The sequence below is a fragment of the Camelus bactrianus genome, chromosome 6 (assembly GCF_048773025.1).
Source record: "Camelus bactrianus isolate YW-2024 breed Bactrian camel chromosome 6, ASM4877302v1, whole genome shotgun sequence".
Lineage (NCBI taxonomy): Eukaryota > Metazoa > Chordata > Mammalia > Artiodactyla > Camelidae > Camelus > Camelus bactrianus.
The window spans coordinates 10,603,207-10,626,530 of record NC_133544.1 but is presented as its reverse complement, the minus strand read 5'-3'; the positions used below and the strand labels follow the sequence as shown (position 1 = coordinate 10,626,530).

At 53.9% G+C, this 23,324-nt stretch overlaps 1 protein-coding gene across 2 annotated transcripts in view; it reads right to left on the bottom strand.

Moving 5' to 3' along the window:
• The window catches only part of ITPK1 (inositol-tetrakisphosphate 1-kinase), a 146,826-nt gene that overhangs the window by 52,838 nt on the left and 70,664 nt on the right, over nucleotides 1–23,324 (bottom strand). For both annotated transcript variants that reach the window (XM_074365107.1, XM_074365108.1), the window contains one exon: nucleotides 13,079–13,204. In XM_074365107.1, coding sequence (XP_074221208.1) covers nucleotides 13,079–13,204 — 126 coding nt within the window. The remainder of the gene's footprint in view (nucleotides 1–13,078; nucleotides 13,205–23,324) is intronic.

Here is a 23,324-nt window from a genome sequence, read left to right as displayed (position 1 = left end):
GATCTAAAAATCTAAAAATATTCTTTTAAAATTTATGTTGAACGAAAAAATTAGTCTTTCTCATGTTCTGCCAACCCAAGCCTAGGCCTTTAGCCTGGTGGTTCAGCCTGGGAGACCAGGCACACTGCATCTGGGGTCAGCACAAGGAAAAGCCAAAAAGAGGGCACACAGAGCTTGCCACAGCCTTTCCAAAGGCAGAGTCATCGACGGTCAGGCCTGGCAAGACCTAAGGGTCCCAGTCCATCTCTTCAGAAAGGAGAAAGGAAGCAGAACTGAGCCCAGGGTCACACAGTGGAGTGGTGGAGCTGCCACTGTGGCCCCCTCTGCTCCTCCTACCACCCAGGGTCTGCCCTTGTTTGCTCTTCTCCCCAAAGACCCCCGAGGGGCCACCACACTGGGCCAGAGTCTGCATCATCGCCAACCCCGGATTAACACAAACTCATACAACTAAAGACAGATGCTTCTCAGGAGAGCATACAATGGCACAGCTGGATGCTGCAGTGCACAGTGGCCTCTGCGAGGAGGATTCACCAGCACCGAGGGATGATCGGGGCAGGGCTGCAGTGGACACTGCTGAGTGAAGAAATGTGTCCTGAGAAGGGAGGACTAATACTACAGCAGTGTCACCAGCAATCACACAGGATGCTTCTGTAGAAAGTGAGATCTGTCACTGGAAGGGCAGTTCCAGGTGAGGACGAGGTCAAGAGGCAGGCTGAGCAACGCTTTCTGGGAGGACAACTAATGAATCCTCTGGGCAGACCACTGAAGCTGTGAAATCAGCTGAGGCCAGGACCAAATGTCCCCCAGGCAAAGCCTTCCTGGCACCACCCAGAATACCTGCTTGTTTTTCAGAGCTTACAGAAGAGCACATACCATACACAGTCCTGAAAAATCAACACCAGACCAGGGTGCCTTGATGTAACACAACTTGCTAGGTGGCCAGTCGTGGCCCTAACTAAACCACAGCACCCATGGCTGTTTAAGAACCACAGGCCAAGGGTCTGAAGAGGCAGCCAGGTCTGGTATAGGGCTGGTCTCGAGATCCGTGCAGCTAAACTTTAGGAGTAGGCTCCCAAGAGTCAAGAGAGAAGGCTGTAGCAGCGCCCGGCACATACCTGTGGCAAGTCCAGTCATATAGGGTGCCATGTGCAATCTACTAAGTTGTATAGTGTGCAACCTGTGCAGCAGTCCCTAGGAGTCAGCCAAATCTTTTGCCTTCTAGTCACTGGCAGACCACCTCTTTCAGCCCAGCCGCACCTGAGCAGTCCCAATCCTAGCGCAAGGACCTTGAGGCACTGTGAAAGTCGAGGCAAAGGCAGGGCCTAGAAATCTGGGTTCAAGTCCTAGAATCACTGTTAACCTTATGTGTGCTTCTTCAGGAAGCCATTTAAATTATTTGTATCTCAGTTTTCTCTTTTATAAAATGAGAGAATAAAATGTTTATCACATCTTTTCTGACTCAAGTTCTAGGATTCCTTGATTCTGTGATGTGATCAACAAAAAAGACCTTCAAGCCCTGAATGGAGCCAGACTATGACACGGGAGCCCAGGGACTGCGGCCCTCAAGCATACACACAGCACAGTGACTGCACAGGCCCCAACCCTGGAGGAGGGGTGAGACTCAGCAGAGGGAAGAAGGCGAGCAGGACGGGCACACGAGTGACACCCAGATGATGGCTCCATGTCGGGGACAGACGCCCACTCACTAGTTCAACCACGCCTGTTCGTACCCTGAGACTGTCCCTCTGTGCAGTCACCAAGATGACTCTCTCCCGCACAGACTCAGCCTGGCCTGCCGACAGCATCTCCTCACCTACCACTACTCCTAGCTTCCTGAGTCAGCTCCTTGGGAGAGCTGTGCTCCCCACCAGCACACGCCCTGGTCTTCATTAACCTCATCTGTATTCCAAAGAGACCTCCAGAGTCTGAGCACTCAGCCTGAGGCCTCACAGACAGCCTGAGACCAGGGAGAGTGAGAGCTCCTAGGAGGGAGGGAGTGAGTGAGAGTGTGCGTGTGTCTGTGTATGTGTGTGTCTGTGTGTGTATGGGGAGAGGGAGTCACCGCTTCAGCCACATCCCATCCACCCTCACTGGGGGCTCCTAAGTGGGCAGAGAAGTGGGGGTGAGCGGTGATAACAGAGTAGGGGAGTGTTGCCACATGGGGGAACTAACCTAGCCCGGGGCAGTGGGTAGGGGGGTTTCCAGAAGCCAGTGATGCTGAGCTACAAAGGGCCACAGGCCTGGGCCACAAGGAGAAAAGATATTCCAAGCAGAGGGGACAGTAAAAGAAGAGACATGGGGTGAGGGAGCCCGGCGTGGCTGGGTGGATGTAGGTCTCAAAGGGGAGGTTATGTGAAGACGGGGGAGAGACAGCTGGAGATAGACCGGCCAAGGAGTTTGGACTTGATCCTAAAGCAACAGTGTCCTGAGCTGGGGAGTGAGAAGCCAGCTTTGAGTTATGTGGTGACCAGCCCAGCAGGGTGCAAGGCCAAGGGGCTGAGCCTGGAACAGATGAGGCCTGGGCAGCGTGTCAGACACAGTGCTGGCCTCAGAGGCACGTGCGCCGGACTTCGCCGTACAGGATGGAGATGCTGCCTGACCTTTGGCACAATATTGTGTCTATGATTTGGCAGAGCTGGTGAAAGGAAAATTACAATGCAATTTGCTCCTCTGCCTACTTTGCTCTTCAGACCCTTTATTTAAACCCACGAGCTCAGGCTGGGGTGGTCAGGCCCTCACAGTACAGGAAGTATGGGGGAGAAAGGTAGGGTGGGCACACTTGCACCAGACAGGAGCGAGGTGGCCAGGTTCAAGGTCCAAGCAGACAGGCTGTGTGAGCCTGACACAGACCCGGAGTGCCCTGAGTGCCCAGCAGAAAAAACAACTAGATGAAGGGGTGACTGCTAGGGCCTCGGCATTCTCTGACACTCTGAGACTCCGTGCCACTTTAAACTGATTACAAACACCTCTCAAAGTGGTGGGATATAGGCCAGCACTTGCTGGGTGGGCGTGTTATTGGCACAACTTCTATGGAGAGAAATTAGGCAACAGCCAAAATTAAGGACACATAAACTCAGCAATTCCTACTGCTAGGCACTCACCCCACACAACTCCCCACATGTGTACACAGATATGCATGAACAAGGATATTTAATCACTGCTGCATGTTTCTAAAACATATCAGAAATGTCCTAAGTGTCTATCAGTATAGAACTGGTTAAGAAACGGATTTAAGCCTATTTAATGGAAAACAATGCAGCCATTAAAAAGAAAATGGCAGCCTGATGGAAGGACTGATTCAAAGTCAATTCCAAGGTCTATCATACAGAACAACGGCTTTGTGTGGCAACAGGAAGAGCACCTTTATTCGTGGACACGGAGCTCCCCTGGAAAGGTTCCAGGCTGCTGGAACCACCAGGACCCAAGATGGGAACTGGCCCGCTGGGCAGCAGAGGCGGGAAAAGACTCCTTGAATTCGTCGCATGTGCACGTATTACCTACTGTCGAAATAAGCAGGACTGCGGAGAGCCAGGCAGAGACGGCAGAGGAAAAGCCACACCTACAGAATCCACCGGGATCAGTCCACGAACAGAGGGGTAAGATTCACTGTCCTGGGGGCAGCAGGTGGGAGAGACACTGGAGCTTTCGAGAAGAGCAGGGGAAGCTGCCTTGGAGCAGAATGCCAGCAACAACTCCCCCCTCTCCCTGTCCCTGCTGGTGACAAAAGTCACAGAACAAGGGGTTCAGAAAGGACAACAGGAAGTTGGAGCACCCAGGCCCCGGGCTCCAGGATGAACTGTATGTGACTTGCACCAGGTCGGGGGAGGGGAGAGGTGAGCAGAGAGAGTGACTGTGGGGGCAGGGCTGAGCATCCTCCAGGTCACAGGCACCCCCATCCCGAGGGCGGATGCCACCCCCAACCGGACCACCATCTTCCCAGTGTCACGCCCCTCGCTCAGCCATCTGGGAGAGAAAACCACGGTCCTTACGGGGAAGACAGTTGTTCAGATGTGACAGAAAGTCCGTGAAGAAATGTCATCCCATTGAAGTACAACCTGGAATGCTGAGGAGGACAGGGCTGGAAGGAAACGGAGCACTTTACCAAGAGAGACAACAAACACCTTTTCCTTCTTCCCAGGCCCCTCACTGGAACAATAGCTCCCTTTCTGTCCCCAGATTTTAGCACCAAACTTATAAGCATTCTCCATCTCCTGTCAGCAGGAGGTTGGCACAGTGCCCGGCCAGGCAGTTCACCTGACAAATGTCACATGCCCTGTCCCGGTGCCAGGGCACTAATCAGGTCCTGGAGCAAACGGAGAGAGACCGCAGCCTGCAGCCACACACCCCGCCAGGACTGGGGAGGGACCCGCAGGGCTGGGTGCCGGCCAGGAGACGGCATCGCCTCACAGGCTGACACTGGAGCAGGACAGGCTGGCATTTCCACTCAGGGGTCACTGGCGTGGCCGGAGTGGGTCTCCGGCCCACGCATCACAGCTGACAGCTGAGCAGAGAGCACCAGAAAAGGGGTCACTGGTCCCAGGAGCTCGGTTCCCCCCCAAGCTCAGCAGCTACACCTTCACTCCTTAAGCACCTGTCTTAACCCTGCACGCCTTCTCCACACACCTGTTCAGGTGAGCCTGCAGAGCAGCCCCTGCCCTTGGGCCACATCTCAGGATCCAGGCCACAGGCCTGCTCTGCCTCACCCTACCTGGGCCCACAGCCCTCCAGCCGGAGTCTGACCCTCAGTCTCCCAAGGCCCCCAGGGTTCCTCCACCTGCCTTGCTGGGTGTGCAAGCCGAAAGCCAGAACTCGGGGTGCCCGCCCTGCTATCGGCAGGGAGCGAGGCAGAGCAGTGTGCCACTGACCTCTGGGGCCAGGAGTCACTCAGGCCCAGGGAAGCCTGGGCCCCTCACCTCTGCACTCGGCCACCCAGCCTTCCCAGCTTCTGGTTGCAGAACAGAGACAGCTACTGCTGCCAGCTGTGACCCTGGCAATGACCCCTGGTGCTGCAGAAGACAGTCTGACCTCCTGCCACACACCTCAGCCAGCTCTCTTCTAAGCGGGGGCCATCACATGCTCGGTTTGCACCCTCCCAGCCGCTGTGCTGGGCTGCACCAGCTCATTCCAGGTCCTCGGGCCTCTGCGCCCATCCCCCCGAGGGGCCTGGGAGGACAAAACACCCTCGGTCTGCTCCACTGTCTCCCCCAGCTTACCAGGCCTTTTAGGCTCACAGCAAATGTTACCTCCTCAGAGAGGCTACAGGATGAGGTGATAAGAACCTCCCGCTATCACGGCCTTGATTTTTCTTCTTCCCAGAACTTACCATAATCAGAGACTATGTTACTTTTCAACCCTGCCTCTCCTGTACTGACACACTCACTCTCTCTCTCTCTTTCTCTCTCTCACACACACACACACACACACACACATGAATACAACTCCGTGGGGACAGGGGCTGCATCCACTTGATCAGTCTTATTTTTTGTACTTGCAGTGTTTCTTAGGATTCCGTGAACACAGTAAGTGCTCAATTAAGATTTGATAAATGAATAATAGTTACTTGATGAGATCTCATGGATCAATGGAGAAACTGAGAGACATGGGCCAAGTCAGGGGCTAGAAGCCCGAGGGTGTGTGAGGCCTGAGGCAGGAAGCACGGACCCCTGCCAGCATGGGAGGGACTCAGAGAAGGTCCTCGTGCCTCACTCCATCCGTCCCCAGAGGACAAGGTCAGCAGAGGCCCAGCAGTGGCTCCCCTGAGCAGCTTTCCTCTGGCTGGTGAGAGGCTTTGTGACTTAATACACAAAGTTGGAAGAAGCCACACAGGCCTGTATCGTGGGCACACAGATCACACAGGGGGCGCAGAAGTCACGGCCCCCAGTGGGCCAGGAGGAGAATGGAAGAGGGTGACCTTCCTCCTGCGGGTGCTCCTGAAATGAAGAACCCAGGAACCTACGAACCTCTTGGCTGGGGTCCTGATCTCCAAAACCCAGGTCCTGGTACCCAATGAGGCTCAGTGACCACACTATGAAAATGGGAATGGCTTTACTGACCCACGGAAGCTCTCAGAGCCTCTGTGCTCTGAGAAATGCAGCGGGTCTCACCCCCAGAGGACGCTCAGCGATGTCTGGGACGTTCCTGGTTGTCACAACTGAGGGTTGTGTGGCTGGCATCTGGTGGGTCAAGGCCAGGGATGCTGCTAAACGTCCTCAGTGCACAGGATGGTCCCCAGAGTGGGAACTGCCCAGCCCACATGTCCTCCATGCTGAGGCTAAGGACCCGAAGTAACCTGTGCACAAAAGCTCTTTCTACAACATTTGCAAAATGTATTATGAGCAAACGTTAGTACTTCTAAAAGCCAGCATCCCTCAGCCTTGTGCTGTGAAAACACTGACTGTCCACACACATACGGGGGACCCTGGCCAGCGTGCTGGGTGAGCTCAGGCTTCTGGTCCCTCCCAGCACACCACCTGGCGCTGTACAAAGTCCAGCTCTGCTCCGGGCAGGTAACAGGGTCATAAAGTTACGGATCTTCCTGGAGGGCGGGCCTCCCCTTCCACAGGGAAAGACCCTGCAGACGGTTAATGGCCCTAAATAGCACCAACCTCCCTGAGGCAAAAAGAGCAACTCACAGCCACTGCCTGCCTGGTCCAGCCTGGGCGCACAATGGGCAGATTGTGTGGCTCCCTCCGCCAGGGAGGAGTGGCCTCATGACCCAGGGCAGCAGTCATGGGGAGGCTGACCTCATGGCTACCCCAGGACGGGATCTGTCCTCGGGCCAGGGCCACCAGATATGCCCAGCTCTGCCTCCCCTGGCCTCTGCTGGCCAACATTTCACCAAGTGGCATCAGCTATGTCGGAGGCAATGCTGGACAGTGCCCTCTTCCTTGAGTGACCCCTTCCTTGAGTGGGCCCTCAACCCCCCAGGGGTATGGCAGCTCCCGGCCAAAGCCCCTCTGGGGCGTATGTGAAAAGAGCACAAGCCACCTACTCACTGACTGACCACAGGCAAGTGATTTAACCTCCTTGGACCTCAGCTTCCTCACCTAAAAAATGAGGAAATAATTCCTTTTTTCCATGGATTGATATAAGTGCCAAATAAGGTCTGGGATGTGGTGTGCTCAAAGCAGAGAGGGCCCCCTGGGATGTATTTACACAGGTAGAGAGGCCTGTGCTGGGTCCCGGGAGCTGCTTGCTACTGCAGCATGGCTGAGCCCATCCTGACAGACTGGAGCAGAAGGCGCCTTGAAAGTCACCCCCTCCAACATCCTTGAACATCTCTGGAGGTAAGTGGAGCCGGCAGCTATACTGCTTCCAGCCCGTGGCCAGGCCCCAGCAGATGCCCACCTCACTCCTCGGGGATCAGCAAGCCTGGGTGCCTAGTGCTCTGAGTGCCAGACATGTGCATCCTCAGTCTTCCCACAGCCCTGGGAGGTGGAGATGACGGCTGTTCACATATTATAGATGAGGCCAAGGCCAGCCAACAAGAAGTGGTGGGGAGAGCTCTGAACCCAGGCAAGGGGCTCCTGTATCACAGCTCCTAACCACCCTGCTGTGGGCGCCCAATAGTCTGCAGTAGGAAAGAGGCAAATCTGCGGGCTCTAGACATCTGCACACAACGAACGTACAAGGAGGGCTCCAAGGAAGACCCATGATACGAGTGGTCAATAAACACACAAAAAGATGCTTGCTTATCATTAGCTGCCAGGGAAATTTTAAACCAATTCAAAACCACAAGATACCACTTCACACTCACTAAATGTGTGATGGCTAAAAGCAAAGTCACATAACAAGTACTGGCAAGGATGTGGGGAAAGGGGAACGCTGTGGGAATCTAAAATGGTACAGCTCCCAGGGAAAACAGTCCGGCTGTTCCTCAACTGACCACATGCCCCAGCAATTCCACTCGGGGGTGTGTGCCCCAGAGAAATGAAAACGTGTACGCGAATGTTTCCATCAGTGTTATTCATCATAGTCAAAAGATGGAAACCACCAAACATCCATGAGCTGACGACTGGACGAACACAATGTGGTTTCGCCATTCGCTGGAATACTATTCAGCCATAAAAAGGAATGAAGCGCTGATTCACACTTCAACGTGGATGAACCTTAAAAACGTGCTGGGTGAAAGAAACCAGTCACAAAAGGCCATGCAATGTATGATTCCATGCATATTAAAGTCCAGAACAGGGAAATTTATAGAGACAGAACGTGGTGGTTGCTTATGGTTGGAAGAGGGGTGACTTTTTGAGGTGATGAAAATGTTCTAAAACTGACCATAAGAATGGTTGCACGCACCTGTGGATACATTAAAAACTACTGGATTGTACACTTTGAAAGAGTGAATTGTTGGGGGGTAGGGTATAGCTCAAGCGGTAGAGCACATGCTTAGCATGCACGAGGTCCTGGGTTCAATTCCCAGTATGTCCACTGGAAAAAAAAAAACAAATAAATAAATCTAATTATCTCCCCACCTGCAAAAAAAAAGAAAAGAAAAAAAATTTTTTAAGTAAACTTTTTTTTACAAAAGAGTAAATTGTATGATACGTGAGTTATAGCTCAATAAACCTGTTTATTTTAAACGATACGGGATAGGAGGTGAGGAGCTGGTGACTGAAGGTTGATTCAATGCTGCTTCCTTTCAGGTAAAAGGACAGCAAAGAACCAACATGTGCAAACTGTGCACCCACTGCCGACACCCGCAGCGGCGAGGAAAGCGCTCCCCTCCCCTTCATACGGCCAATCAGTTGACAGGCCCTGAGAAGCAGGGGGCATCGCCCTGCAGGCAGCTAGGCAGGCCGGGCCGGGCCGCTCAGAGGCCTGCCTGTCACCCTGAGGAAGGGGCTCTCAGGACTGCAGGGGCACTGGGATGAAGAGGGGACATTGTGGAGTCTCCAACAGCAGGAGTCCCTCTTCATCTCAGGAAGTGCCAGGTTCCAATGACTACAGTGTCCTCCCTGCTCGGAGTCACCATGCCCCGGCGGTCTCCCCTCCTAAGCAGGGCCGGTCTCGTTCCAATTAAATCTGATCTTATCACCCCCACCCCCAGCCTACAGGATCAAGTCCAAGCCCCACAGCCTGGTGTGAAAAGCCCTCTCTCCACCCTTACCATCCTGAAGTTCCCAACCCCCAGAGGCATGTCCACCTGCACCCAACGGGCAGCACCATCTGCCTCATGAGCCCTCCCAGCCGCCTCCTCCTCCTCAGCCTGCTCCCAGCTGCCCCCTGGAGCCATGTCTCCCTCCACTGACCCGCCGGGGTGCCCTGTCCCAGCCCAGCCCCCATAACGCTCTTCCACGCCACAGACACGCAGGCATGATGCCTACACACCAGGCACGGTGTGCAGCAAGGGGGACAGTAGCTGGGCTTGAAGCAGATGCAGTCCCTGCCCCTGTGGAGCTAACCCCCAGAGGGAGAGACCGGTGGTAGCAGCCAATAAAGAATTACAAACTTCCAAGCGGAAGGAAGGAAAAGCACAAGGTTATGAGGGCCTAGGATGAGGAATGTGCCCTTAGTCAGATAATCAGGGAGAGATCCCTGAGGAAGGGGCAGCAGAGCTGAGAGCAGGGGGTGGGGATGAATTTCAAATAAGGGAACGGAATGGGCAAAGGCACTGAGGTAGAAAAGAGCTCAAAGCTTGAGCAGCTGCTGCGGGAGAGCCAATGTGGGAAGGAAGGGGCAGGTGGGACCAGATGAGGCTGGGGAGGAAGGCCATGGCCAGACTGTGCAGGCCCCACAGGCCATGTCAGAGACTACAGTCTTTATTGCCACTGCAGTGACAAGGTGTGGAACAGTTTTTAGTGAGGACAAGTAGAGACCAGGTCTGTGTTTCTCCTAGCTCTTCACTCCGGGGGCTGCGGGCAGTTCCTGGTTTCTCGAGGCTCCCCCTCTGGGCTGGGAACTCACACGCCCAGCAAGCAGCATGCCACTGCAGAGGAAGTTGCCCTTGTGCTCAGACCAGGGGTCCAGCAACCACTTGGGGGACACCTAACATCCTTCCCGCTAAGGAAGACAGCGAAAAGAGGTGACCGTTTAGATGCAAACCTCCTCCTTGCAGGCTCATTCAGGGAAAACCCCACGAAGACAAGCTAGACAGTACACCTACCCTGTGGAACTCGATCACCATAACAATTTTAGCAATTCTGGGGCAGCAGCGGGAGGACCACCTCCCAGGCCACACCTGACAGGTGGCCCTGAATGCCACAGTGAGAAGGTTCTCATCACTCCCCTGAAGAAGCAATTCAAGAGGCCAGGAGATCCCTGAGCACTGGGACAGGGACCCTCCCACCACCCCAACCTCACTCATCCACATGGGTTTGGCCCCAAGGGACCTTTGCCCAGGTCTGTTCACTGATAACTGAATCTTGGGCAGAGCTCTGGCGGCACTAGGTTGCTGGCTCCACGAGAACCTTGGCACAGAATAGCAACCGAACCATCCTGATGACTCTCCAAGCCAGGCCCTCTTGAGGGCCAATATTTAAACTGGGGCGAGGGGACAGTTTGGGGGATGGTTTGTAAGGCAACTAGTTTTAGTGATCTGCATAAGCCCCAGGCCCACAGCCCCTAACTTGTCCACAACAACAGCCAGGAAAAAGAGAACCTCTCAGCTCTGAGAATTCCTTTCCACCCCCAGGCCCTGGAGGCTTAATGGAAGCATCTCATGGGGCAGGGCATTCAAGGGCTGTCAGAAACATCTCAGAAACTCATCTATCTCAACCCATGCAGCCCCAAAACCACTTCCCCAGGGACGTGAACGTTGTCTTTGGAGAAGGTCCTTTGAGCTGTACCCGTCCTGGAGCAAACCACTTTTCTCTGTTTTCTTACAAAATGCAGAAAGGCCAACTTTGCACACCCAAGCCCTAGACCCTACTTCTCAGCCTCTGAAATCAACATCTTTCTGCTTCTACTCACTCTGCGCCCCTCCCTCCACCTAAGCCCATGCCTCCTTGTTAATGTCCTGAGAATAAATACTAAACCAAGAATCTGAAAGCGACGGCATGGTCAAGGTCAAGTGTCAGTCCATCTGGCCTGGCTCTGAACTTGAATCTCACGTCTTGTGCAGGGTGGGATGATCGTGGCAGGAGGAAGGGCTGCGTGCTGCTGAGCGAGCCTCACCTGGCACCTCTCAGTCCCTCTCCACGCCAGCCCCACCCGTCTCTTCTCTTCTTGGGGCCTGGGGAAAGTGCAGCCTGTCACCCTCCTCCCCAAAGGATTGTTCTCTTCACAAAGGAGGAAACGTCCTGGCCTTATCAGATATCCGCTTCATGCTCGAGCACAGACTGCAGTGAAAATTTATCCCAGAGATACTGAGGCTGGAAGGTTATCCTGAGGTCACCTAAGTCATCTGAGGGCCAGTGGGTTGTGTGTGCCCTGGGTGGGACAGACTCCAGGGACCCAGCTGAGACCTCCCCGGGAAACGCACCCAGTGGCTGAAACCCACAAAGCTGCACGTTTCCACATCCCCACCCCCGATTCGATATGCTCTCTCTCTAACCTTTGCCCAAGAACAGGAACATAGGGGGCCCAGTTCCTCTTTACTGTTCAGCCATCACCCGCCCTGCCCTGTGGGCTGTGTGCCTGGGGGGAGCAGGGATGAGCGGTCCCCCAGGGCTGCTTGTTCTGTAACTCCCAGGGTACCAGGGCTGGCTAGGGGCTGCAGTCCTTTCTCTAGGAAAGTAACAGCACAAGCACTAGCAGTGGAGCAGCTGGGGGCACTCAGCAAACACGAGGCATCTCCAGGTACACGGACACTTACTTCTCACAGCAACCTGCCAGTCCTAAGAAGTAGGAACTAGCAGCAACTCCATTTTACACAGAGGAAACTAAGCCTCAAAGAGGTCATGTGATCACACTGGCACGGACCTCCAATTCAGCACTCGCTGGGGCCCCAGCACTTCATACGCATGGCATTGTTTACTCCTCCCAACATGGTATGAGGATTTCCTGATACAACCGCCATTACCAGTGAGAAAACTGAGGCTTGGCAAGGTCACAAAGGAGCCCAAACACTCCTTTCCCCAGGGGCCCAGCCCTATGAGAGTGGAGGGGCTTCAGGCTGCTGGCAAGGCAAAAGGCCCTGGGGGGCACCACATGGGGACACCACCTCCCCTGGTGCATCAGGGAGTCGGGGACACCAGCAGGGACACAAACAGGCCACTGCTGCACGTGGGAAGCGGGAAGAATCTGGCAGAGTCGGTCAAGGAGGGGGTGAGACCCACCGGGAAGCGAGGGAGGCTGAGGTCACTGACCCTGGACACATGGGAGAAAGAAAATGCTGTCAGCAGGAGGGCTGCTGTTGCGATGAGAGTCCCCTTTGTCCTGATAAAGAAAGACAGGACGTCAACCCTCTGAGGCTCACACACTGAGAAGTGCTGGCCCAAGCACCCCCTCCTCTCCGCCCAAGGGAGGCCCTCTCTCTCAGCCACGTTTTCACTGATAATATGACCTTGTTTTTCATGACCCCTGAGCTGCTTCCTGAGGAATGAATCACATTCTTGTCCACAACAGAGAAGACACAGGGCAGGCCAGTGGCAGCAATGGCAGCCCCCCTCCCCAAGGTGATGGGCAGGTCACTGTGGGGTCAGGACCCAGGCCAGTGGAGAAATGGGGATGGGAGGAGGGAAGAGCTCAGAGACGGGTACACAGGGTCAAAGCTATGAGTACAGGGAGGGGGTTCTCCACCAAGGCGGACCCCGGGGCCAAGTGAGGCCGTTCCAGTCCACAGGCCCTGGGGAATCCCTTCTCCAAAGGGGCCAGTGTGTTTCACCCCTGTGCCAACTCAGAACCACTGGCTGTGGCTGTGTGTGCGCGGGGGATGTGGAAGCCTCGTCAGTGCTCTGATCAGTAAATCACATCTGTACAGGCAGAGGGAAAGAGGGTGCCAACCGCGCCCTGGTTCAATCCCATTTCACTTCCGATGAGACAGAGGTCCTGGCAGGGAAGTGTCTGACCACAAGCCCATGTCTTGGCGGCGGCAAACCCAAGCCTACGAGTACACAGCAAGACAGCTCCGCGGCTTCACAGATGCACAGAGCAGTTTCCCGGCCGCCTCCCCCCAACCCCGCACACCCCCGCTCACCTGGAACCTATGCACCAGCTCCAGGGACTGGCTGTCGTTCTGGTCGGCTTCGAGGATGACATCGGTCAGCTTGTGGATGATGACGTCCAGGGGGCCTTGCTCCTCAATCGGCCGGTTAAGGTTCAACTGCGAGGGGGAAACAACAGAGAAAAGGAACAACTTCAACACCTGAGCCTACTGCCCCATCTGTACGTCCTGGCGGCACAGAGAGGGGGCAGGAGGAGGGCTGGCGCTTGTGGGACAGGACAGGACACACGGATGAACTCGGTGAGGTCCCAGGACTCCTCCAGGGCAGGCCCCGCGTCTGTACCTCTGTCCCCAAGCCCCCTGCTACCCAGGATACAGAAGACACACATGGGGAATCAGGGTGACAAAGTATCTACAGGTCAAGCAAGAGTCACTGTAAAAGCATTCACTGGACATGTCACGTGTGCCCAGGTTTTTCAGGAGAGCACCAGGGTTCAGCAGGGTGAAGTCATACGACTGAAGTCACACGGCCAGACTGAACTGAGATCCAAGCAGACACTCTCTCATGAAGCTACACGCAGCCTCAGCGAAGCTGTGATCTGCACAAATCTGAGAGCTGCTGCTTTGAGAGACCAGCTGAATACACTTCACACTGAGATCCCGGCCTCTCACGACAAAGTGAGGGGGTGCAGGGCTGCCTGGACTCCCTGAGGCACTGCTCGCCCTGAGGGATGTGTTTATTTTTTCAAGAGCATGGGGTTAGGAAGATCGGGACCCAAGGGAGCCAGAGCTGAAAGGCTGACAGACAGTAGGCATCACCTGACCCGCAAGACAGGAGCCCTGCCAGCAGCCGGGGCCGCCTGACACCGCTCTTCCTGAGCCACCAGATGTCTGCCGCCCGGCACGCAGCCGCCGCCACCTGCATGGCCCGCTCCCTTGGAACCTGGCTGACCCCCTGGATGGCCTCAGCAGAGGCCAGAGATGGCAACCAGCCCTACCTCTGCCCTCAGCCCCACCCCTCCAGGTGGGGCCCCCTCCTGGCTTCAAGGCTGTTTGTTTCAAAGTCATCAGTAAAGAAATCAGGATGACAGCTCTAGGGAGGGACTGTGCTAAAATCTCACGTGCATTTGTTTCATTTTATTTTCCAGCCACACAGTGAGAAGCAATTTCACAAACGAGAGTGGAGAACACAGACTTCTAAAACCTGCCCAGGATTCCATGGTGAGAAAGCAAACCCAGATCTGAAGCTGTGCTTGTCATCCAGCCCCTGTCCCCTGCCCCCGTGCCTTTGCTGTGCCCGGGGGGCTATCCACAGCCACCTGGCTGCCTTGTCCTCTGGCTGCTGGCCGAGTCTGGCCATTTGGAAACACCAGCAGAAGAGGGGAGAGTTGAGGACTGTGGGTGTTTGTTCCCACTGTCCTCACACCCCCACCATCTCTCTGGCAGCAGCCACCATCCCCCTCGATCAAGGCAGCCCCTCTCCCAAGACCACCCCTGTCTCTAGGCTCTTCCCTCCCCTTGTCCCCTCGGGCCTGGGGTAGTGACCGCGCTCCACTCTCAGGGAGCCTCACCACATCCTGCTGGTTCCTTTGACTCTGCCGACACCTTGTCATCTTCCCTTATTTAAACCCTGTCCATTAAAGCTTTGCAACGTGCCAGCTCTGTTCTGATATCCTTAACTCCTCTTTTTAATTGTCTGCCAGGAAAGACGTTAAGAGATTTTTCCATATTAAAAAAAATATCCCATGGATCTCATAAAAAGAAAATCCTGAAGAACACTCTTCCCTCCCCGTGGCGACTAGTCTGTGTACAAAACAGAACAAAACACAAACGAGATCCACTGAGAGCCCGCCCATCCCTTCTGGGGCTCCTGGACAGGGGAAGGAAGTGTCCTCACAGCTTACCTAGGAGCTGGGGATGATGGTCCCACCCTCACAGACCAGGACACCAAGAGCCCAGGAGGAGAAGTGAGCAGGTAAGGCCTCACGGTTGGGAAGTGGCCTGGTCAGGACCTGGATGGAGGCCAATCAGCAGCTCCCATGCGCTCAGCCCACAGCCAAGCTGCCAGGTGCCCCGGGCCCGTGCAAAAGCCCAGCATCAACCCCGGGCCTCAGTTTCCCCCTCAATAAAAACAGGAAACTCCAAGGGCCTTATCCGGTCTGTCCTCAGATTCAGTATTACATTCCCATCCAATTCCACTTCCCAGAAAAAAACAGAATTGAAAGGAAAGCAGAGCAGCCAGTGGGCAAATGGCAACGCAGGCAAAGAACAGCTTGTTCTCAGAGGTGCCACAGACACAAATCCACTTTCGCTGTCCCCCACGGCTCCGCTGTGACAGGTACCAAAACAAGAGGCCAATATTTTCAGACCAAGACAGCTTCAGATGGAAGAGAACTGGGTCACATGGTGACGTTGGGCATAGTGCCCTGGGCCTGTCAGAAACCCCATCCCAAAGAAAACGCTTCCTGTCCGGCAGGAGGGACAGAAATCAGTCCCTGGGAGGAACCTGGGGTCCCCTGGGTTTGGGGAAGGAGGCGGGCAGAGGAGATGCCCTGGCTCACACCTGCCTGGCATCAGCCCTCGGCCTGTAGACCTGACAACCATGGGCTGTTTGGAAAATAAGCTCTCAACGTTCCCAGCTGCTCCACTGAAGGTAAACAGTTGAGTTCTGGAAGCCAGCCACCTTCCTTTGTGTATTTTCCAAGCATTTTTATGCCAGTGAAACCCTTTCACGAGAGTAACAGTGAGGGACACACATCAGGCCTGGTCCTGGCTCAGCATCGCTGCAGCGTCCTTGCTGAGGCCTGGTGGGGCCTTTCCTTAAGGGACCGGATGAGCCACGGTCGCCCTGAGGGGGTCTGCCCCAAGGAGACGGCAGTCTCTGCCCACTGTCTGGGAAGGGAGAGAAGGCCCTCTGGCTCTGTGCCCTCAGGAGTGGTGCTCAGGCAGGCTCTGGGCGCAGGTGGGAGAGAACTCAGCTCACTGCAGAGCAGGGGATGACACAGGAGGGACAGTCCCTCAGTAGGAGATACCACAGGGGAGGGGGCGGAGAATGCCACAGAGGAGGGGATTCTCAGGAGGGGACACTGCAGGAGGGACCCTGGGTGGGCACAGAGGAGGGGACACTGCAGAGGACCTTAGGAGGGGGCTACTTCAGAGGAGGGGACTCTCAGAGCAGGGAGAGTGTCACAGAGGAAGGGCCCTCAGGGCAGAAGGGGACACCACAGAGGGGGAACCCTTGTGAGAGACATCGCTGAGGAGGGGACCCTCAGGAGGGGGATACTGCAGAGAAGGGACCTTCAGGTGCTCAGGTGGGTGATACTGCAGTGGAGGAAACACTGGGACCAGGGCAGGTACCTCAGAGGCTCCACTTTCCGGATGGGGTGGGGATGTGGACTCGGGTGGGCATGAACTCACTTCAATTGTGTCATTTTGTTTTCCTGACCATACTCTGCCCCCCAGAAAAGGGAACTTTCCCAGGGAAAGTTCTCTTCCTCAGAAAGGGTCTGACTGGTCCCTTTCAGCCAGTCACAAGGTGTCCTGATGAAAGGGCCGCCCGCTGCAGCCAGAGGTCTGTGAGTGCCACATTTCCAAGTCACACCATTCTGTGAGGTCAACGCTGGATGCTGTTCTGTGCAGCGCCCAAGTCTAGAATTCAGAGAAAACAAAGGCCCACTGTTTCCTCAGAGACGAAAGCAGCAAGGTGGACAAGGGTGAAGGCAGGGCTGAGAGGAGATGGGACAAAGGCCTGCAAACCCCAGTGGCCTAAAAGTCACCTCTGACTTTCGAAAAGCAACCCCATCACACCCAGCCCGTATCCAAAGTGAGTGGGGCTCTGCCTAGCCCCTCACCCAGCACCTGGTCGGAGAGGAGGACAGTGGCCTTGGAACAGCTGGAAACCCCTCCCAGCTCAGCTGCTTCTGGGCTACAGCAAGTCATTTCACTGCTCAGCATCCCCATTCATAAAATAAAGATGTTATAACTTCACCTCCCAGGGTTGTTCTGTGGATCCAGAACACCCTGTTTCTAGATGTGGCACACAAGCCCTCCAGACAACTTCCTGCTTCTGCGTGACCGCTCGTTAATTCAAGTATTTTCTGGGCCCCTCCTGTGTGCCAGGCACAGACGGCCCCTGCCCTCTCCCAGCAGGGCCTCAGGTAACCATAGGAGAGTCTCTGTTCACTCCAGATGTGGCCACAGCTGCCCCAGACCCTGCACGGGGCTGTGCTCCTGGGCCAGAGCGAGCCTTCTGCCTAGAAATATCCCCCGCCATCCCGCGCCCCCAGCCTCTTGTCCACATGGTGGACAAGTCCCAGCTCAGAAGATCAATCCTTTTCCAGACTTCTGAACTCACCCCTCCCCAAACAGGAAAAATTAATAGCTCCCTCATCTCATCTATATCCCCAGGACCCTTTACACATCCTTCCAGAATGCACCGTAACTTCCAAATATAAAGTCATTTCTTTAATCCTCTGTCTCCTCCTGAGATCCACAATAACCAGAGGGTGGCATCCGCAGGACCTAGAACTAATGCTCAAGGCAAAAGCTTGGTAAATGTTTGCTAAATGTGCCTGCAGCTTTAAAGAACAGTACCTCCAGAGATGGGCGGGGGAAGGAAGGTGTAATCCAGGGACAGGTGGCAGCTGCAAAGATGCAGGACTTATCTGCATGAAATCCTCTCCTGTATTTGTCAATTACAAAAGCCTCAGGCGCCTGAAGCTACCACCTCTGCAGAAAGAGCTCTTCCTACAGCACTGATCCCTGACTGGCACTTTTTTGAGGGGAGGGGTTTGGCCCAGGAACCCTGCCCACACACACATGTCTCATCTGCAGGCTGGAAGCAGAGGATCCAGGAGAAGCCCCCAATGTTGGGGGACCAAGGATCTCCATAACCAGTGGTGTGAACGACTAATAAATCTTTAGTGCATTAGATCACTAAGAATTTGGGGCTATCCGCTATAGCATTAGCCTACAGTGTCTAATACTGTCCCCACAAGGAAGAATGTGTATCGGGGAAGGGCGAGGGTGGGGGATTGCCAAGATGAGATCAAAGGCAGAGGGCTCCAGCTCTCTGGAGGGTTCTCTAGGCTGTACTTCCAGCTCTACCTTCACTCCCAAACTCCCACACGTGCTTCCCAGATGTGATCAATAACCAGCTGGATATGAAAGAAGCCGACTCACCAGAGAGGCTGGGGACTCGGGAAAACTGGCTCCCCTCCCACCCATGCTAGGGGCCATGCATCCTCTCTGGATGCAAAATACAAGTGTTCTAGCAGAGGCCTGAGCTGCTGAAGATACTCCACGCCTCTCTTAAACGCCAGACAGGCTGCATCTGACCTCTCATCTCCAAAGGCTGCAAGTGAAGTCCGTGAGGATGGCAGGCAGGTGTGGTTACTGCCACACAGCTGTGGGCACTGGCTGCGTCCTGTTAAGCGCGGATGAGCAGCTGGGAGACTGGCAGGTTACTGGACCTTTGTGCTTCTCTCGTGGGTCCCCATCTAGGGCTGCTGTGAGAACTGAACGAGCTAATGTGTGTAAATTACTTGGAACAGAGCCCAACACAGAATGTGTGTACAAGACCTGTGCACTAGTGCCAGGGTAATGAGGCTTCGGGCCTGAAAACTGAGGTTCCAAGAGGGTTGTGACCACACAGGCCTGTCCTCAAATGGGATTTTCCTGCATGACAAGAGTGTCTTTTATTTTAATGAGGCAACACTTGGTGGGCTGGATGGGGGTGGGTCACCAGAAAAATCCAGGCATGATTAGAAGCTTGGAACTTTGAGCCCTACTCCCTGTCCTTCAGGAAGGAGGGCCAGGCTGAAAAAGGAGTTGAGAGGTCATGCCTCCGTGATCAAGTCTTCATAAAAATCCCAAAGGTACAGGGCTCAGGGAGCTTCCCAGCTGGTGAACACACGGAGGTGGTGAGAGAACTGATCGCTCGGAGGGCATGGGTGCTCTGGGCCACTCCCCACATCCCTTACCCTCCACATCTCTTCCATCTGGATGCTCAACTATATCCTGGACCATAGCCCTTTATAATAAGCTGGTAAATAGTAAGTAAATTGTTCTCCTAAGTTTTGGAAGCCACTCCAGCAAATTAATCAAATTAGAGGAGGGGGCCATGGGAACCTCTGATTAGGCAGAAGCACAGGTAACAACCTAAACTTGCAACTGGCATCTGAGGAGAGGGGCAGCCTTGTGGGACTGAGACCTTAACCTGTGGGATCTGACACTCACCTCCAGGTGCTTAGTGTCCAAACTGAGTTCAATTAAATCACAGGACACCCAGCTGGTGTCACAGAACTGCTTGGGATGGAAGAAAGTCCCATACACCTGCTGTCCAAAGTGGCAAGTGTGTCGGAGTGTGAGGGTAAAGGAGAATCACAGGAGGTGTGTTTTTTCCACTTAACGCACTCAAAAAGCTCAGTTATTCTATTTCCTGATTCTCACTATTCACATTATTACTGACCAGTGCAAATTTCCCTGGCATTCTGTCAATAAGAGCTCAAGCACAGACCAGAATTTGAATTCTGCAAAGCCAGGGCACTCGTACTGGCTCATATTAAGACTCCTCAGTGTGTCTGCTGCTGCAGTAAAACGGACTGTCATTGTTAAGGGTGCTAACCAACACAGAGTTCTGACTTTGGGCCAGATGTGGTTTGATACCCAGAAAAGCCTGTTCCTCCTCCTTATTCTCCTTTTTCAGAACTTTTCTAACAATCATGATCTTTTTTTTTATTTTTTTGACATGCCTTTTCGAACAGGACTGGGAATGAGTTACACTGATAAACAATTCAGGGAAAACTCATGGTTTGATGTTGAATCTCCCTAAGCAAGAAGAACAGGGTGTGCAATATTTGCAGCTTGCATCACAAATGGCTAACTTTTTTCATATTTAATAAGCTCCTGCAAATTGGTAATAAAAAGGCAATCAACATAACAGAAACAGAAATGAATGAAAGATTCGTACAGACTTTGGTACAGACAGGTAAAAAGGGCTCCAAACACACAAATACTAGAAAATGCTTGATGTCACACATAAGAAAAAAGCAAATTACAACTACATTAACATACCATTTTTTGTACACCAGATTGGCTGAAGTCTGAGAGACTGAAACACCACCATGTTGGCCATGATATGGGGAAACAGGCACTCAAATACACAGCTGGGGGATGCAAATCTCAATCACCTCGAGGGGAAGCAAGTTGGTGACACTGGTCTTGATTATAAATCACACTCTAGTCCAGCAATTCCAGGTGAACTCATGCACAGTACAGGGTTAGGCACCGCTGCGCACTGCTGCACGGCAGGAGGAGATGGAGAGGCAGAAAAGAAAGAAGGGAAGGAGGGAAGGAGGAAAGAAAAGTCCATCAGAAGGGACCAACTGAATCACCTATGGTAATCCCTAAAACAGAACGCCACACAGCCATAAAAAGAATGGGGCAGTGTGTTCTGCACTGACACAGAGGGGTCTCCAGGCAGGTGCTGATGACCAAGTATGAAGGCTATGATGTGAAGGGAGTTTTTAAAAGGATTTATGTGCATATTTGTTTGTACGTGACAGCCTATCTCAGGACGGCCACAAGAAACTGGTCAAAATGGCAGCCTCCAGGGAGAGGAACCAGGGCCCTGGGGGCCAGGGTGAGAGGGAGCAATGTGCACTATTTGAATTTCCAACCAGGGAAATGCATTAGTTATTTAAAGTTTTTAAATTACCAGGTATCAGAAAGTGACGCAAGCAAGAAATAAAACCTTCACTGTGTTAAGCCTCTGAGATGTAGGAGTTGTTTGTTACTGTGGCTTAGCTTAGCCTATGCTTACCAGCACATGGGAGAATGTGTGAACAGCCAGGAAACTCTCTGCCCAGGGCATCTGTCATTGTGTGCCCCATGCCAGGCCTCCAGCGCTAGAAACAAATGCAGGAGGCAGGCAGTTTTGGACAGAGCCTGGACCTTCCGTCAGTGAATTCTAATACCTGTTTCTTTATCTGTAGAATGGAAAGCCAGTGACATCTGCCTCCAGCATTTGACAAGGTCAGTGTTGGTAAAGCCTTAGCACCATGCCAGGCCCACAGCAGGCCCTCCACAGACATGGTCCCTGGGAGCAAGGAGTCAGCTCTCCCTCCCCAGAGCCTCCCCTGCTCTCTCCCTCTCCAGACTCTCATCAGTGACAGTTCTTGCTGGATCCACCTCTACCTTCAATGCCAACCAGTAACTGCCCTTCAAGTGCAGACTGGACTTATCTGAACATTCTGGGTCCCAGGCGTGATACTTACATCACTGGTGAGTTGCAGAAAAAGAGTTCTCCTTGGCCTGTGCACCCTCACTGACGTCTGGGACTCTGCCCTGTTCCTCCCTGTGACCCCTGCATAGCCTGGCACAGTGCCCGGCTGTGCCAAGACTGGCTAACATGTGCTGAAATGCTTCCCTGAGGCTGGAGACCCATACCATCCACCCATCCACCTACCCATCCATTCACACAATATTTATTGAACACTTACACAACCACTCTCCAAGTAAACGTTATCCCCATCCTGCACTGAGAACATGAAAACAGAGAGACCAGGTAACTTGCCCAAGGTCACTGCCAGAAGAGGGCAGGCCCAAGGGATTTTGGACCCCAAACTCTTATCTGCTGCTTTCCCCACAGCCTCCGCCCTCGTTCCATTTTTCAGCACACTGTCCCCCCTCTCAGGGCCTGCACCCCCAAGCCCCCCAGGCTTAATATGCCTGTGTTGGGCTCAGGGAGGGGTGCTACACAGGACCCTTTGGAACCCACAATCAAAATCTTCTGCAGACATCCCAGGTGGCCCCAAGAACAAGCTGCAGGCGCCCCGGGCCTGGCAGGGCAAGACAGTCAAGGGAGCCTCGGGGCCAAAGAGCAAGCAAGGATACAAGCCCAGGGGGCGGCAGGGCAACGTGGATGCCCCAGATCCAGGGCCAGGACATGCACCCTGCAGAGAGGAGGCCTGGCCTCCACAGGGAGTCCGAGAGGCCCTGGAGCTCTTACAGCAGCTGTGTTCTCAGCCAAGCTACGAGCTTACGCGGGCTGTAGAGGCTGGGTTCCAACCACAGCTAAAGGAGCAAAGGAGGAGCCGCCCCTTGGTCACCCGCACGGCTTCCTGGCCTGAGTCTTGTTCTCCCAAGCAGACCATGAGTGTCTCGAGAACCCCTCCCTTTGGGTGTCTGTCTGCAGCAGGGCATCATGCAGGATCAGAGAGTCACCAGACACTGCCTCTCAGGGACCCAAGAGGGTGGGCAAGGAAAAGATGCACAGAGACAACAGTCCCCATACTGAGGCTTCTGTTCACCTCATCTGACTGTCCCAAAGCTAAAGGCCCGAGATGAGACAAGGCCTCGATCTTCATCTGAGCTCTCCACCAGCCGAATTCAAATGCCACGACCCCCCTCTTCCAGATGCCCCTCTCCCTGCGCTGGCTCCCGCCTTCCTCCCTGTGCTCCCTAGGCAGGATTTCAGCTTGAGCTCTGACCGACCTGGATCCCAACTTCCCTCCTAGATGGTAAACTGGAAGTTGGTACCCAAGGCAAGCTGCATCCTCCATCCAAACAACGTGCTTGGCCAACGTGATGACTGAGGTATGTAAGCACAGCATCCGGTGGGCCACAGGGCGGGACGTCTGCATTCTGCAGAACCTGACTGCAGAATGTGCCAAAAGAAAAGGAGGTGAGATACGTCCCATTTGACAAACTCAAAACACCAAGAAGGCAATAATAGCAACCCTTGCTTCTGCTCTTTAAGATTTAAATAAAAGAGAAACCACTGCTTCACGAATTATACACAAAAGGCTGTTCTTTATTCTGGTCTCATTTTCTCTAAAGCTCAGTTTGTGTGGGCAGTAAGCGGGGGTGACAAGAGTACCTGCTTCAAAGGGCTGCATTTTCAGCTGTTCATTCATTCTTTCACCCATCCATCTACTCATCCAGCCATGCATTCACTCAGTAGTTACTGTGAGTGAACACTTTGTGCCTGGCACTGCTCCAGCACCGAAGGCCAAGGTCCTGTCTCAGGACCTCAGACTCAGGCTGGGGGAGATGGACACTAAACAAATAATTTCAGGTAGCCATCATGCATTACAACCTCAATAAAATCAGTGTAGAGTGCATGATGGGGAAGAGGGGGCACTCATCAGAGCAGGCCTGTCATGAGCTGAATTCTATCCCCCTCAAAGTCCTCACCCTCAGTACCACAGAATGGGACCTTCTCTGGGAATGGGGTCACTGCAGATGTAATTAGTCAAGACGAGGTCATACTGGAATG